General features: G+C 38.9%; 1 protein-coding gene across 8 annotated transcripts in view; it reads right to left on the reverse strand.

Annotated features, from left to right (window-relative positions):
• Fife (regulating synaptic membrane exocytosis protein fife) overlaps positions 1–15,688 on the reverse strand; it is a 162,596-nt gene that overhangs the window by 9,472 nt on the left and 137,436 nt on the right. For 5 of the 8 annotated variants that reach the window (XM_043427871.1, XM_043427874.1, XM_043427873.1 and 2 more), the window contains exons 16-22: positions 14,721–14,887; positions 14,377–14,592; positions 12,800–13,131; positions 10,248–10,427; positions 1,750–1,849; positions 1,584–1,669; positions 1,327–1,434 (exon numbers count right to left, since the gene is read on the reverse strand). In XM_043427871.1, the coding sequence (XP_043283806.1) occupies positions 1,327–1,434; positions 1,584–1,669; positions 1,750–1,849; positions 10,248–10,427; positions 12,800–13,131; positions 14,377–14,592; positions 14,721–14,887 (1,189 nt within the window). Of the gene's footprint in view, positions 1–966; positions 1,243–1,326; positions 1,435–1,583; positions 1,670–1,749; positions 1,850–5,897; positions 6,040–10,247; positions 10,428–12,799; positions 13,132–14,376; positions 14,593–14,720; positions 14,888–15,688 lie in introns of those variants that run through there. The other 3 variants (XM_043427875.1, XR_006261948.1, XM_043427876.1) reach the window with 3 other exon arrangements.

Here is a 15,688-nt window from a genome sequence, read left to right on the forward strand (position 1 = left end):
GTTTACCGGGATAAAAATCGTCGTTTTGTAAAAATTTACAAAAATAGTAGCGAAGCTAACGAACGACGAAATATGACCAAAAGGTCGAACTGACGTCGCATGCGAGCGTATATTGAATGCAGCGTTGTCAAACGTTTCTGATCCATTTGTCGTGTAATCCGAATGATTTCTCAACAGATATTTTTTCATATTTCAGCCGATTTTCAATGGTAAGGCTTAAAAACTAAAATACTCATGTATTCTTGAATCTCCACGAAATACAACGATCGATTTTTTTTTTTACGAAATCTTGGATGTATAACTAATGAAAAAATTCAATAACTTTTCATGTCTGTACGGCTTTCATGTGCCGGAGTGATAAGTGTCAGAGAAAAGTCGATATTCAATAATTAATTTGCTGCTAAACTACACGGTAACTAGCGTCGAAATTTTGCAAATCTATCCAGTAGTACGTGTTCATTTTTGCCTACCAAAAATATCATCGCGTAATCTTGGATAGCGAATATTCACCCATCTACCTTTTAAATATAAATTAATATTAAATTTAAATTTATTAAATTGGTTATTGAGATAAACGCGTTTATCTCAATAAGGATAAATAAATTCAACGAAATTGGTAATGAGCACTCGTATAACCGCACGTTTGCTTAATTCTGCATTTTGTTTCTTCTTGGCTTGTGCCATTCCTGTCATTCAGCCTTCTGTCTTTTCATTAATACTTTTTTCTCGATCCATTTCCCGTTGTGTTTACCCTTTGCGCTCTCTAATGCGATTTTTTACATAGAAAACTATAGTATTTTGGCCAGGAACGAATGAAATTTGGGGTTTGGTCACAGTGATGGATCCCCGATCAAATAATGGCTTGTTATTTCATTCGCCAAAATATAAGTTGAAAAAATGTATTTACAATTTCGGATTAATAACTCTGACATTAATTTAAAGTGATCATAAATTTAATCAGGAAGTAAAAATCGATCCAATTTAGACACCCATGAAATACGATCCTTCAAGCATGATCTACCTTAAAGAACGAAATTTACATGATTGAAATACACAAAATTCTCGTGCTAGGGCTTCGGTCTTCATAGGATTCTCACTGCTATTTTTATAACGTTCAATTGAAGTTCAACAGAAGACTCGAGACTTCGTTTTTTTCCTCATTAAAGTTCAATCGACTCGGTTTCATTTTCTTGTTTACAAGTACTCAATATTTTCTCCCGAGTAACGAAGCATTCGTTGGGGCTCCACGGAATTGAGAAAATAAAACAAATATTTAACCAAAGTTTTTCAATCATCAGTGAATAAAAGTAATTTGCATTTCGTTACCTGGCTCCTCCCGTTCCCCAGGACATATATCTCGAGCTGAGATGACCTCGACCTCGAGAGTACCCTTGCTAAGAAACAAGGCTAGCTTGACTTCTCCGTTGTTCACACCTTGAATTACATTTCTTAAATTTATTTCCTAAATAATTGTTAAATATTACAATGATTAATTAACTGAAGATGAAAAACATCAAATATAAAAAAAAAAAAAAATAAAAAAAAAAAAAACGTCTGAATGTTCGTAAAACGAAGGTATTCACCGCTTGTGAGTTTGAATCCTCTTGGCACCACTTGACCAGGTCCTAATTTAACTTCGATGCCATTTTCGTCCCTCGTCGATTGTTGACTGAAATTCCATTATGACAATGAATAAAAGAGTGAAAAAATGGAGGCTCGCTTCGAATCCTGTTTCCAGTGGGGACTCACCTCAATTTATCATCCTCGTCAGATTCGCTGTTTCGATCGTAAAGTCGTTCTGGAAAGCCAACGGCCGATTGTCCAACGCTGTCTTTGCGCTCACCTCGCCCTGTCATAAATCAATTGAATTTTGTAACAAACGATGAAACGAATGTCACGAAATCGTCGTGGCACAACCGCGAATCACCTGATATCGTCGATCCTCCCATATTATTCTAGCGCCCCGATCGCTAATGGAAAAAAATGTGGCTGCTCGCCCATAAAACTTACTTATGCCTTCCTCACCGTTTCATTTGCGAGCCCCGTGCTCGGAGGAACGAAAAATGTGTACGAAAACTCTTTCTCAAATCGAGTTAGGGACACTCGCTAAAAAGTTTTGCCCTCTACCGTGAGTTACGTCCGAGAAAACTTTTCTCACTTGCACATCAGACTTTTCACGCTGAATCAAAATTTATCTTCCCCATCCTCAAATATAGTCTTTCTTTATATATCTTCCAACGAAACTATTCAACGCAAAAATTGCTTCGATCAAGCTCGCAAACATATGTTCGAAGCTGCGAAAAAGCAAGCGATCCAAATCCCAATGAAGCTCCGCGGAACAAGCGACGATGAAGTTTCGTTTTCCGCCTTTCGAGAAGAGCCCGCGAGCCTGAAGAGGCGGCGAAAGACCGTGAATTCGGAGAGCCCGTTGCGGGAGATGTTTAATGATGGATTCCACGAGGAACGAACGTCGCACGAAAGAGCCCATGGCCAATGCTAAATTGCAGGCTTTTCAAATCTCTGCGAACCTTACGACACGTACCGAGAGGTCTCGCTGCTTTCCTTTTGCTCTCCGAGAGAATTTACCCCCTGAGTGAGTTTCCTCACACTCTTGCACACGTGACTAGCGAGGGCGGAGACGCTGCTTGATGGAGAAGGATAACTTCTGGGGCCTCGGAGTGTGTTTGGCAAAACTTCGTCAAGCAGAGTTTGTTACTGCGAAAATATACTTTCCGTAGGTTTGAAAAGCCAGTGGGGAATATGTAACTCGATTTATTGTTTATTTGCTTTAGGATAATGACACTTTGATAACCACCGCGGCGGGAAGGGCAGGCGCGAATCAGCGAAGACTGCTTTTTCAAAAAACCTTACTTCCGAGCGAGTGCTCGTTGAAAAACCAAGACTTTCAAATTTTCACATTTCAATACGGCGAAGAAACAAACGTTGGGAGTAATAAATTAGCAAAGTCCGCATAATCTGAGCTCTTCGGTGCTTCAGCGAGGAGTAATAACGAGGGAAACGAGACGACGAGAAGTTGTCGGAGTTTATTCAAACACGAGTTATTCTCGTGTCAACAGAGGCTTAATCTGGAATAAATTAGCTTGCATCTCAGAAGATTAGAATGTAATCTAGGCTTATTATGGATTAACGTCGTCAAAGTTTAAGGCATTTGTTCGAATGTTTATTGAAAAATAGAACGGAACGGGAGTGATGAAAGAGTTGAAAGTTTCAGTTTCGCCATGATTTTTTCATCAATTTAGGATCAATTTAAAGTAAATTCAATTCCCAAAGCTATTCTCGGTCCCCCTTCACTCTAAAATTCCTCCATTCTTCCACCCGAATGCGACGCCGTAGTTTACAAAGCCTGCTAAACTTTTCGACTCCGATATCATAGGACAGGATAATCCGATATAAAAGGAGTTGCTTGCGAGTCAGAGAGCAATTTCGTTTACGCGGATAATGATATAGATGTATTGACGTAATATCGAGTGTCGGGTGCGAGCGGAGAAAAGAACTCTCGACGAGTTTAACGCTTCCCTTGACGAGAATTCACGAGTGTTTTTCTCCACTTTCCTCCACCATTACTTAGCTCCAGGAATCACACCAAAGGCATACCGAAGCCCTGAATCAAACGTTGGCCCTTTCGCGTCCTCCGCGCCGTATTTTTAATCTTTTTCTTCTCATTTTATAGCCCCCGCGATTCAGGCTTTCCGATGCGATACGAATGTCCGAAGTGCCCGAAGATAAAAGAGAATGGCCGAATGGCAGAAAAAAATGAGCCGCGCCATTTCGAATCGCGTGTGACGATTAAGATTTTCATCATCTCATTTTTTCATTCGAATATACACGAGTCAACAAGTGTTCATGTTTCGTTACGTGTCTAATCAGAAAGTTGGACTCTGGTGAGAGTTTTGGAAAAATTGACGAGTGCAGAGCCTGAACGAATGGTTCAATGGTCAACAGTCCTATCGCGATCAATGGATCGTAAAATAAATCTATCTAAAAGTGTATTTGATTGAAATTAACTATTTTTCTACTTAATTGTTATTTTTATCTTCATGCTGATGAAATATTCGTTACGACATTGAATGTTTATTCGAGGCTAAGTTGGTTTATTCATCGTTTTAATAAACTAGCATTAGAACACACCAGCTGAGAGCTTCCACAAATTAGCACACAACCTATGAAAGAAAGACAGAAAAAGCACACAAATATTGTCGAAGCTTTCTACTTTACTGACGATGTACGAGTCCCAAAATGCCAAAAGAGGTTGAAAGAGCTACTTTACAATCTACGGAATGAATAATTATGTACTAGTTATGAGAGCTCGTCACAACTTTACGAGACAAAAAATGGTTCTCTTCGGTCGTCGAATGAAATAATTGAGAAGTTTTTCCAGGAAAACTGGACACGCGCGAAAGAGTGCGTTGCAAAACAGCATGTTGGAGGCTCGGGAAATGCGTCTCATTCGACTATTTTTCTTCTCCTCGTGACATCAAAGAGAGGAAAAAAGATTTAGCGGACTAACGAAATGGAGGTTTTGTCCGTCGCGTTGAAAGTAAAATAGTTTAAATGTGAAATTGAAGGAAAAAGGTGGAGGAGAGAGGGGAGACCGAGGAAAGACCGAGAGCCCGTAAATTGAATGAAAGGCCAAGAAAGAATGGAATTAGGGAGGAGCACAGAGAGTAGAGGATAAAATAAGACGAGCTTTTCGTGAAATATTAACAGGCGAATTAGGCTTTTCGAGGCTGAAGAAAAACGTTACTTCGAAATAAGCGAAATGCGCTATCGGTCGAATTGGAAGAGATCATTGAAATTGAATTACCGAGAGATCCACGCTTGTAGATTCAAGTTCCGTTATCCTTCGCTGTGAAACATTTACTCGAGTTTTATAGAGGATGATAAAAACGAGGAGCAACAGTGCTGGGACGTCGGACTCCCACAAAACAGCTGAACGATAATATTTGTAGTATGAAATAAAGAAGGCAACGAGAGAATTTCGTTCGACGACCACCTCGAAGAGTAACGTGGTAAGAAAAAATTTAAAAAATTGTTGATCGAGCTGCACATTTTTTTCATAGACTCTTACCTAAAATGTGTCACGAGACTGCGGTTTAGCAACTGGTTGCAATCAACGTATCTACGGGTAAGCCTCTTAGGGGTAAAGATACACTATTTCCTACATAAATAGGCAAAACAACTTGACAATTTACGATTCAATGTACTTTGACAAAATATATATTTTTTAAATTCATATAGACCGAAATAATTGCAACATCGTAGTGGCGTTTGTCAGCTGAAACGAATCAAATTAGTTTTATACGAGTACTACAAAAATAATTTACTTTTACTTAGGAGTGTTAATTAATCAGCGCCACGATTTACCAATGCCACATCAATCCTTATGACGTTGTATAATCTCATCGTAATAAATAAAATATGAATAAAATATCATCGACTGCTCATTCGACGATGCGTTTTAAATTGCAAAATTCGTATTGGTTTCTCGACAAATCGATTGTTCCACTTTTTCGGATAATTCTCAAAGAAAAATTCGCATATGAAAGAAAAAACGGAAGCAATTTTTGAAATATTCGAGCAATTCGTCAGGAATTCATTTCGTCAAATTACGATGGAACACACTTTGATCACCGTGAATACGAGTCGCCTCGCAATTCGTACTTTTTTCGTACATCGACTTCGCTCAGATTCCCGAGGCTTTCGAGAGCAACCACGATTTTCGCCGAACGTGAAAATTGCTTCGAAATGCAGTCAAGAATAAGCGTCGATGTTAAGTAAAAACGGAAATTAATAAAAAGCGAAGCAGAAAGAGAGAGAGAGAGAGAGAGAGAACGGAGTGAGCGTGACAAAGAGAGTTTAAGAGTATAAATTCTTACCGTAGCCCTGATTCGTTGGACGACACACAGTTTGCCTTGCTTGTTTATAATCGGGATGGTGCGGAGTGCGGTAGCGGGAAGGAGGCCGGATTAGCGGTCCTCGGAGAAACAGGCTCGCACTGGCACACAGTAACTGTTGGGACTATGCACTCTGCTTGGTTGACTCGGGTAACCGTTGCCCCGAGATTTCGTACTGAGGTTTTGATGTCGTGGTGGTGGTGGTGGTGGTGGTGGTGGTGAAGGTCATCGATCGATATTTAATAGCGTTTCGACCGAGCGAACAACATCGTGACGAAATATTCGTTTTTCGTTTGTTCGATTTGTTATTCATTTGTATATCACGACGAAAAAGTTTCCGTGATAATCGTCGTGTTGTTCGTACAAAGGGGAGAGATCGAGGATCCGAAAAAGAATAAAATCCACGAACGGTTATGCTCCCATGAGCGCTTGTTTGGCTTATTGGACCCGTGTGATAACTCGAGTAACATTATATTTCATTTTGTTTCACGTCACATCTACCACTGATTCAGCCTTTGCACAATTAGTATGGTATATTGTTGTTCCTTTTACCTCTCTCGTTGTTTTTTTTTCTGATTATTCATCAAGTCTCAAATTTTGTTCCAGTTTACGTATGTGTGTGTGTGTGTGTGTGTGTGTGTGTGTGTGCGCAATATCTTTAGCACATGGATATGTAACAGACAAAGATATACAGAGACAGTGAGGGAGGGAGGAGAGATACAGAGAGAAATGTTTAGAGCAGACGACGCTGAGTGGAAAAGTCCACGCTTGGCCAGACGTCAGCCTGACGCCGAGACCGCTCGAGACGGTGCGTGCTGCTCGCAGCTTCTTTCAATTTCTTCATTTCTCACAATAATCAGCTTTCTTTTGTTTTTGTTTTGTTTTGTTTTTTTTTTCTCTCTCTCTTCATCAATACTTGAGCTGGAACGATCCGAAAATACTTTAAAACCTTAGCACTGAAAAAACGTTTGTCAAAATTTGTTCGTGTCTCTCCCAACAAATCGATGGAACAAATGAGATTTTTAGTCGCTCGAGGTTTGAAGTATTAATCGGAATTGGCGCAGCACAAATTTTCTAACAACGTCAGAGTGGCGTCCAAACGTGGGCGTACTTTAGGCTCGAGATAGTAATTTCACAAATTGCATCCGGATAACGCGATCACATAGCAAAGTTATGTATATCAGCAGGTTAATTATAAAGTAAAACATATTATACGCTGAGTGTGGGTGTGACGGTGTTGTGTAGTGAAAATATAACTGTCAGGCAGGACAGGTCACACAAGCAAATGAAGAGTTTCTTCTTCCTGTTTTTCAATGTTATTTCGTGTTGTGTACACTCTTCAAAAATACTGGTACCATGTAAATAGATAGAAATGTCGTTGGTCAATAATCATATCAATTGGCAAAACACGCACGGCATAGACAGCTTTTGTGAGTAATATGGCTCGCACAGTGGCTTCAGCGACACTCAAATGAGACTTACGAATATTTGTGAACGCGAATGGGAGTTTTCCGATAAATAAATTAAAATTGTGCCGATTAATTTTCATTATCTTTCGGACAATTGCGACATTCGAGTATCGAAAAATTCATGCTGCCAACAGGGTATTACACCTTTTTTTTGAAAACTCCTTTAAATTCATCCTCAGATCGTAATGAACCAGTAGAATTTACATTTTTATTTTATAAGACCGAAAAGTCTTCTGAAAACTATTTTTTATTTATGGTTTTGAATTTTCCCGCGGAAACGCTAGCCGCCGTGCTGTTTCGGTTCGTGACGTCACTCCGTCAGTAAACAATACGACTGCGCGAAAAACCAAGGAACGAGATTTTTGGAAATGATGCCCTATAATGTTAATCATTGATGTCTTGTGCCTCAACGCTTTCACAAAACCGCCTTCCATTATACGATTTTAATAAAATAAATGATAAAATTCCACAAAAGTGATAATAGTAATTTGTAAAATTTCAAAATAACACAGAGCGCGCGATAAAAATCTTGATTGTTCAGTATCGGAGTGACGTCACACTGGAATCCAGTACGGCTAATGGCGTTTTAGATATTTGAAAGACAGATGAAAAAGGACGATTTTCAAAATTGAGTTACAAAATAAAAATTGAATTTTTATGAATAAATATTGACATTTTTCGTTTACTTTTTACGAAATCTGTCATAAGCGTGCATTTTTATATTTTTCATTGCATGGTGTAAAATACCCTGTTGGAAGAGGCTTCCAACATTGAATTCTCATTACTGTTGAAAGGATTTTTCGTTCACACTTCGAATTCATTGTTCGCTTTTCGTTAACTCAAATACATAAAAACATACCTTTTGACAAAAAATGAAACTGGAAAAAGGGCCAAAGTATAATGGATAAAACGTTACGAACGTAATGACAAGAACAATAATACAAAGAAATAATAACTCCCGAGGTCAAGGACGACGACACAGGATGATTCGTTCGCTCGGTCAAAGCGCTTGATGACGACGTGAAAAGGGCGAATTGAAAGAGCAACGTGTGAAGGCTGCGTGTACGTACGTGAATGTGCGTGTACGGGAATTAATGAGGCTTGAGTGCGCGATGAAATGTCACGAAAAATCAATGTCAAAGAGCCCGCTTTTCAATTCGATTGATCGAATTCATTCAAAAATCTGCATAGTTAAGAAAAAAAAAGAGAAGGGAAAGAAAAAAAGTCTTCGGAAACGACCCGCTCCGAGTATTACGCCGATATAAATGTCAGATAACGAATTTAAAATCTCCAGCGAAATTTAACGAATGCCCCAAAATCTAATTCATTTACCGGCCAATCAAATACCATTGTCAAAGTGCCGATACCAAGAATAACAAAGTGCCTTAATATTTCGATAATTTAGTAGGAACGTTTTGTGAAATTCGAAGGTATTCGGTGCCCGGGAGAACGAGGTCCAGAGATTCTCTCACAGGGAGAATTTTCGTGCTAATTCCATCTCGCATTTAATTAATCGTGGCGATTGTTCGAGTCTGCTTATGTGCAAATATGTCCACCCGAGTCTATATACTGGATGGTGAGTCGTGTGGATACATGTATATATATATGCATGCACATATACATACACGTGTACGCATATTCCGGGGTGCATGATACTCTATTTTCGTAGGGTTGTACGACAGAGACACATGGATTTCGAGTGACATAGGCGGGGATGTGGATTTTTCTATGTATGGCGCATTTCCCATGAACCTTTCGCTCTAAAACTCAAAAACTCAGCATCATTTCGAAAATGTGTATAAAAACTCAACAATACTTGGAAACCTTTCAAATTTCGCTCGATCGTATGATCGAAAACGGGGCCTTGAGGCCTTGAGGCTCGAGCATGAATTTCGGTCGGAAAGTAGGTCGTTAATTGGACAAAATTTAATCAGCCTGTTGCGCTGCAACGTTCACAGTTGCCGAGAACTTCTACCGCGATGAAAAATAGAAAGAAACTTCATTTTTCCCCGGTACGAAGAGAGAGAGAGAGAGGGGAGAGAGAATCGAAAGGAGCACAAAACCTGTGACTTTTGTTAGACACGACTCCGGGAAAAAATACGTTCGCGTAGCGATTTATTTCGTTTCGGAATCAAGGAGCAAAAGTTTCATGCGAAATGCCTCGTGTCGCAGTGAGATGTAAGCAATGCGCACAGAGAAAACATTTGTAGCACAGATGACACGTACTCGTGGTTGGAGGATCGATGGCACACACGCGGGAGACGAAGACGACGTCGATGAGCATTCGCAAATGGATACTTGTTTTTATACAGTATATTCGTTATGACGTCATTGTGAACAGACGAATTATCGTGGTTGAGAAAGACACACACACACGCAGGTGACATTATATGTGCAATTTTTCATAACATTTATGTTTATATATATTTATATATTAAATAAATATGTATATGTATGTAATCATATATAGGCCAAGTGAAAGAGGGTAAGACACACAGTGACAGAAAGGAACAATGCGAACGATTAAGAGATAAAGAAAGAGAGAGAGAGAGAGAGAGAGACGTGAAACAATGGCTCGTGTCAGCATCGATAAAAATCCTTTGTCGATTGTTCAGTGAAATCGAGCGACGAGGGCAAGACGAGAAGCATGAAATGTCGTGGTTCGAACAAGCTGAGGTATTTCTTGTGACGACTTTGCCGTAATTGCGTTGAGTTTTGAATTTCATTAGGAAATTATTCAATTTAGTGGATCGAAATGTTTGTTTTTTTTTTTTTTTTTTTTTTCGGGCTTTGTTTTCTTTCCTCATTTTTCGTTCTTTCCCTCGTCACGTTCTGGCAATAATTATGGAAAAAAAGAACTCACGGCTCCCACGCCTCTTGTCGTTCGACAGGCTCATCGTTCTTCCGAGCTCCCCTTTCGCCGCTGCTGCCTTCAACGATCTCATTATTTCGTCGTGGTCACGGAGCTGCCTTGTGCAAGAACTCCTCCGACGATCGCGGTTGTAATAAGCCACGGACATGTCCGTTTCTCCCATACTTCCTCCTGCAATTAATGGGGTTGGGTGTTTTAATAAAAATATAAGTTTTATCGGTAAGATACATTTTTCTGTTTCGTTGGTTTGCTCTTTTTTATTGGGACTGTTGTCTCAGCGATTATAAACGCTGGGGAAATATCTCATCGGTCGAGTTTTTAGTATCGAATTCTCGCAATGGAATCACCCGATAAACTGCATTGACCGAAAGGTCACTCTCTTTCATCGCAATCCTCTGAACATATTCGATAGATGTTGGCAGCAATCGCATTTAAAATCGAATCGCTAGCGGCTTGGATTGATCGAGAATCGTCGAACACCGCGGACAGAGTCTATATATGCGACTCCGTCGTCCACGACCTCTCCTGTGTGCAAACAGGAGAGGTAATTAAGGAGGGTGGATCACGAAATGAAAATAATCAGAATTTCATCAAATTTGGTGATAAAATTTGGCATCTGGTATAGAAATACCTTTTTTTTCAAATTTTTTTACCACGTGGTTATCCAATAATTGAGCATTAAGGCAACTCCTGTACTGCATGCTAGTCAAATGAGTGCTAAATTTTCAAAACGCCTTTAGACCAAGTTCAACGTACCGATCAAGCTTATTGTTAGTAGATATGTATTCAAGCATATTTTATTAACGTGAAAAGATATTTAAAATGATAGTTTTGCAAAACTGTCAACTGATAGATGCAAATTTCCATGACGACACATTTTCACTGGTATTTTTCAAAGAATCATCTGTATTTTTTAACCGATTTCATTGCACCAGGTCACATTTTGTTCCTCAACTGATCCTCTACGAATTCACCACGTAGATTTTCCTTTAAACTCATTCCTGAGAGAAATTATGAATGAAAAAGTTTTTTCACTTAATGAACGATTAGCTGCAACAGTGAAACGATAAAGTTAAAAAAACAAGTACATGGTGGATTCATAGAGGACCAGTTGACGAACAAAATGAGACTTGTTTCATTTTTTTGGTTTTTCATTTTTTTCATTTCATTTTAACATGGTTTAGCATGGCAACATTGTATCGTCGCGATCTACCCTCCTTAATGCATTTTTCATCTGCATTAATTTTCATGAAATTTGCTAACCAGAGGTTTTTGGTGTCGCTGATCACGAATGTAAGATCAGATTTTGAGAATTCGAAATGGCACATCCAATATGGTAGACGCGAAATTCCAAATACTCACTAATTGTTCGAAAATTTTGCATTCAGAGGTTTTCGGGGTCGCTGATTATGAATCCGACATTAGGCGTTGAACATTCAAAATGGTGGATCCCACATGGTGGACGTCAAGTTTTATATATCTTTCTATTCAATATTTTGACCTGAGTTTAGTCACTTGAAATTCTTCAGTCAGAACTTTATAATTTCTAAATACAAGATCGCAAATTCAAGAGGGCGGATCGAAAAATTGAAAAAAATTGACAAACTGTGATAGGCCAACGCGAAACTTGTTCTTTGGGGGTTCTTCGGGGTCGTAGTCCAATGATCTGAAGTTAGAATATCATAATTCCTAAATCCAAAAAACCGAATCCACGTTGTGGATGAAAAAATGTAGAAAATTATCGAAACTTGTGCTTTGAAAAATTTATTTCGTGCCACAAGGCTCAAATTTTTCGACGACATATTCGTGTCTCTCGCTTATAACTTTCGTTTGTTTTGTTTTGTTCTATTTTTTTTTTTTTTGGAATTCCACGTCCGCCATATTGGATCTGCCATTTTTAATTTTCGAATCTATAATACCAGATTTGTAATCAGCGACTCCGAAAACCCTCAAATACTTCTTTTCCGTGGAATTGGTGCAATGTTGAGCTTTGAGATATTTTTTTTGTGGTGTGGAAGTGTAGCGGTCCCACTGTGACTGAAAGGTTTTAATAGCTTTTCAGAATGTTGGCAAAATTGAGGTGGAAAATTCTTTCGATCGCGAGAACAGATCTGTTTCTACTACGAGAATGAAAAATCTTATAATTCTCTCCCGTTACCTTAAAAACTCATTAAAAACATGGAAATCCAAAATAATATATACTGTTGAAAATTGAGTGCGATAATCAATCGAAGTTCGTTAATCGATTCCACGATATTTTCGATCCAATGAGCAAGATTCATTATCGCGTGCCAGCACTTTAAAGTGGATCAACCAGCAAACGCGTTTGTCGCGTTAATGAGTTCCATTTTGTCGTTTCCCTCACTCTGTTGATATCCAATAAAAAATGTGGGCCACTCAACAATATTCTTCGCGGTTTTGGAGATTAAATAAAACGATCGTTTTCTCCGTGAAATTTCCTCTGCCAGCGAGTATGGTAATTATAAGAAAGTAATAAGAAAGATATATAACACGTTGATGGAGTTAATATAATACGAAATTACTTTTGCTATCGGTGCCTCCTTGACTTTGGAAACTGCTTCTCCGGCTACCGGGTAATGATCTGCTATAATCCTTGCTCAGTTCGTACGGTTCGATCTCAAGTTGCTCGGACTGACTAGAGCCTCGTCTTGAATTAGCTTGCCAAGCGTGATCCGGATGGAGATAATACGGCTCCGGACTTCCACTGTCGCTCGGGGTATCATCGCTGTAACTTCTCTCACGTATTTCCGTGCGTCGCAAAAGTCTCTGCGCTAGCTCGGTCGATATGGAGCCCCGAGGCGAACAGAATGGCGATTTTCCTGAACGCAAACCGCGTGGATCTTCCAAACGATACCTGTTACCATATTTTTTTTCGTTCGATCATTCATCGTCGATTTTCTTGAAACTTTTTTGTTTTTTGTTTTTGTTTTTTTTTTTTTTTATGAAAAATGGAAAAATTGTTATTTCAAACGTATTTTTACTGGGGATTGTCCTAATTACGAGTGAATTATGGAATTATTCAGAGACCGATCGATCTCGAAGAGGTGTGGACGGACGCAATGTTCTGACAAAAAGTTGGGCATTCCGCGGTGAAGGAAAAATAATACAATTTCTGAGTGCGACGAGTTTTTTGGATTCTCTGTCTAAAAGTTCGTCAAAAATGTGAAATTAATAAGATTCGTTGGCACTGATAATTTCATTGGTGCTTCTAATGAGTAGAGTTCAATATGTCACATAAGCAAATTATATAACGGTCGATATTTCGATATTTTAAAAATTGTAATTTCAGATTGGAGGAAAATAAGTAATTCGTAATTATTATTTCCGATCGATAATTTAGCAGATTACTACGCGTTCAATCGAATATTCCTTCTTTGAATTCGTATTTGCTCGAAAATCTATATTTCGATAGGTTGCATTTCGAATGCAATTTTAACAGGCTTTACGTATGTAAAAAGTTCAGATTTTCCAATTCAAAATGGAGACTAATTGTTTTACGAACAGACGACAATTTTAGAGTAGAAAAAAATCGAAAGTGAATTTTTCGAGGCTATAAAAGTTGGATATGCGGAATAGCGATGGCTCGAAAAGGCGAATGTCAAAATGCCAATCTTTTAAATTGGAGATCATCAGTCTGAGCAAATGAGTGAGTGAGACGCGTGTATTTTGAGCTCCGTCGCATTTTCGACTTTCTAACGTTTTGACCGTTCGACTTTTTGGCGTTTGAGTATTTCAACCTCAGTAATATTTAGTCTTTCGTTATTATATTTTCGAAATTGTGAATATTGACAGTATTGCTGATCGTAGTAATTTATGAATCGAAAGAGTGATAGTCAAATTTTCCGAAAAACAATATTTTACTCGTCGTTCCATGCTTGTTACGTTCCATTTTCGATGTAAACGTGCTTCGAGCCTTAAACTTTCCACTTTATTTATTTTCGACATTCAAAGCTCTAGTGGAATCGATCTGTCTCCATATTTATTATCACTCGAAGTTCATAAACTCGAGATTTTAGCTGTTCGAAATTTGAGTCATTCTAACATTTTATCCCCACCCCTTATAAAATGATTATTTGTAAATGATGAATGGAGTGTTTACCAAACTGCTCGATCAGTCTCAAAAGCATTCTGCAAATCGACTGAACATTCGCCGAGGTAGGTTGTGTCACCATCCGGTAAACAGTCCCAAAGTGTTACGTCAATCGTACGATCCAACAAATCTTCACCGGATATTCCCGGGAAGGTTAAATTAGCGTTCCATATCGGGTTTTGCGTCGACTTTGACACATCAGTTTGAAGAGTGCTCTGATCACCGCTGCAATTGTCGATACGAAGCATATTTTGTTTATTCGCTCAACACTTTATTATTGAAACGAGCATTGAATCGTGAGTGCGCCAAAATCGTGATTTTTAAAATACGAAATCGATTAATCGGCGACTTACCAGGGTGGCAGAAGAACGAGTTTGGCAAAGGCTTGAGGCGGAAGCCCGGTATCATCGCGAGTGCAAAGTTCATCGGCCGCTAAAAGAGAGACAACGAGCTCGCGTCTATCAGCCTCGTACCAAACTTGAATTTGTACTCTTCCGCTCACTTGCTTCGTCATTTGCTCCTAAAAGTGTTTCGTTAGCTCGGTTAAATCGATCAATTGAAAATAATCATTCTGGAATATCCGCTAAGCACTCAACAAGACAAAAATAGTTAATCAAGTTTCTCAAAGTTGCGATAAATTCGAGCACGTAAAAAGTCAAAGGAATCGTTTTTTTTCGGAGACTATTCATCTCGATTTAATATACAAAAGCGTAGATCGAAAAGTCAATTGATCACTGGAGTCATTTTTAATCGATCATTATGAAAATTCATCGATCAATTATCGCCTGAATATTCAATATGAAAAGTGCACGGTTTTATTGAAAAACAGGACGTGGGCGACGGAACATCGAAGGTCGATCGCGGGCGAAGCCAAGATGTCAATAATATTTTTCTCATTGACGTAGGACGCGATGAAACGCCCGCGGATAAATTTTACAAATAAAGCTTCTCCTCGGAGATCGGGATATTTTTATTTTCCATTAAAAAAAGGCGTGTATGAGAATCTGCAAGAGCGAAAAATGTCCGCAGAGGAAGTTCGCACTGCTCGAGTGAATTTTTCTCACGTAAATAAGAGCTTCCATATAGAATGGCTGAAAAGATACGCGATCGTAAAGATCGAGGAATGCAGAGAAATCCCAAGAACTCGAATGCCACGCAATGAGACATCGAAGTCTTCACCCACGTCGTGTTTTCCCTTTTGCAAATCTGCAACTTTTTCAGTCGAGCTTATATCGAGAAAAAAAATTATATTTGCGGGTATTAAACTACAAAATATTAATAAACATTTGATAATTACACGATATGCATGTATGTAGCAGGC

The sequence above is a fragment of the Venturia canescens genome, chromosome 9, assembly GCF_019457755.1.
Source record: "Venturia canescens isolate UGA chromosome 9, ASM1945775v1, whole genome shotgun sequence".
NCBI lineage: Eukaryota > Metazoa > Arthropoda > Insecta > Hymenoptera > Ichneumonidae > Venturia > Venturia canescens.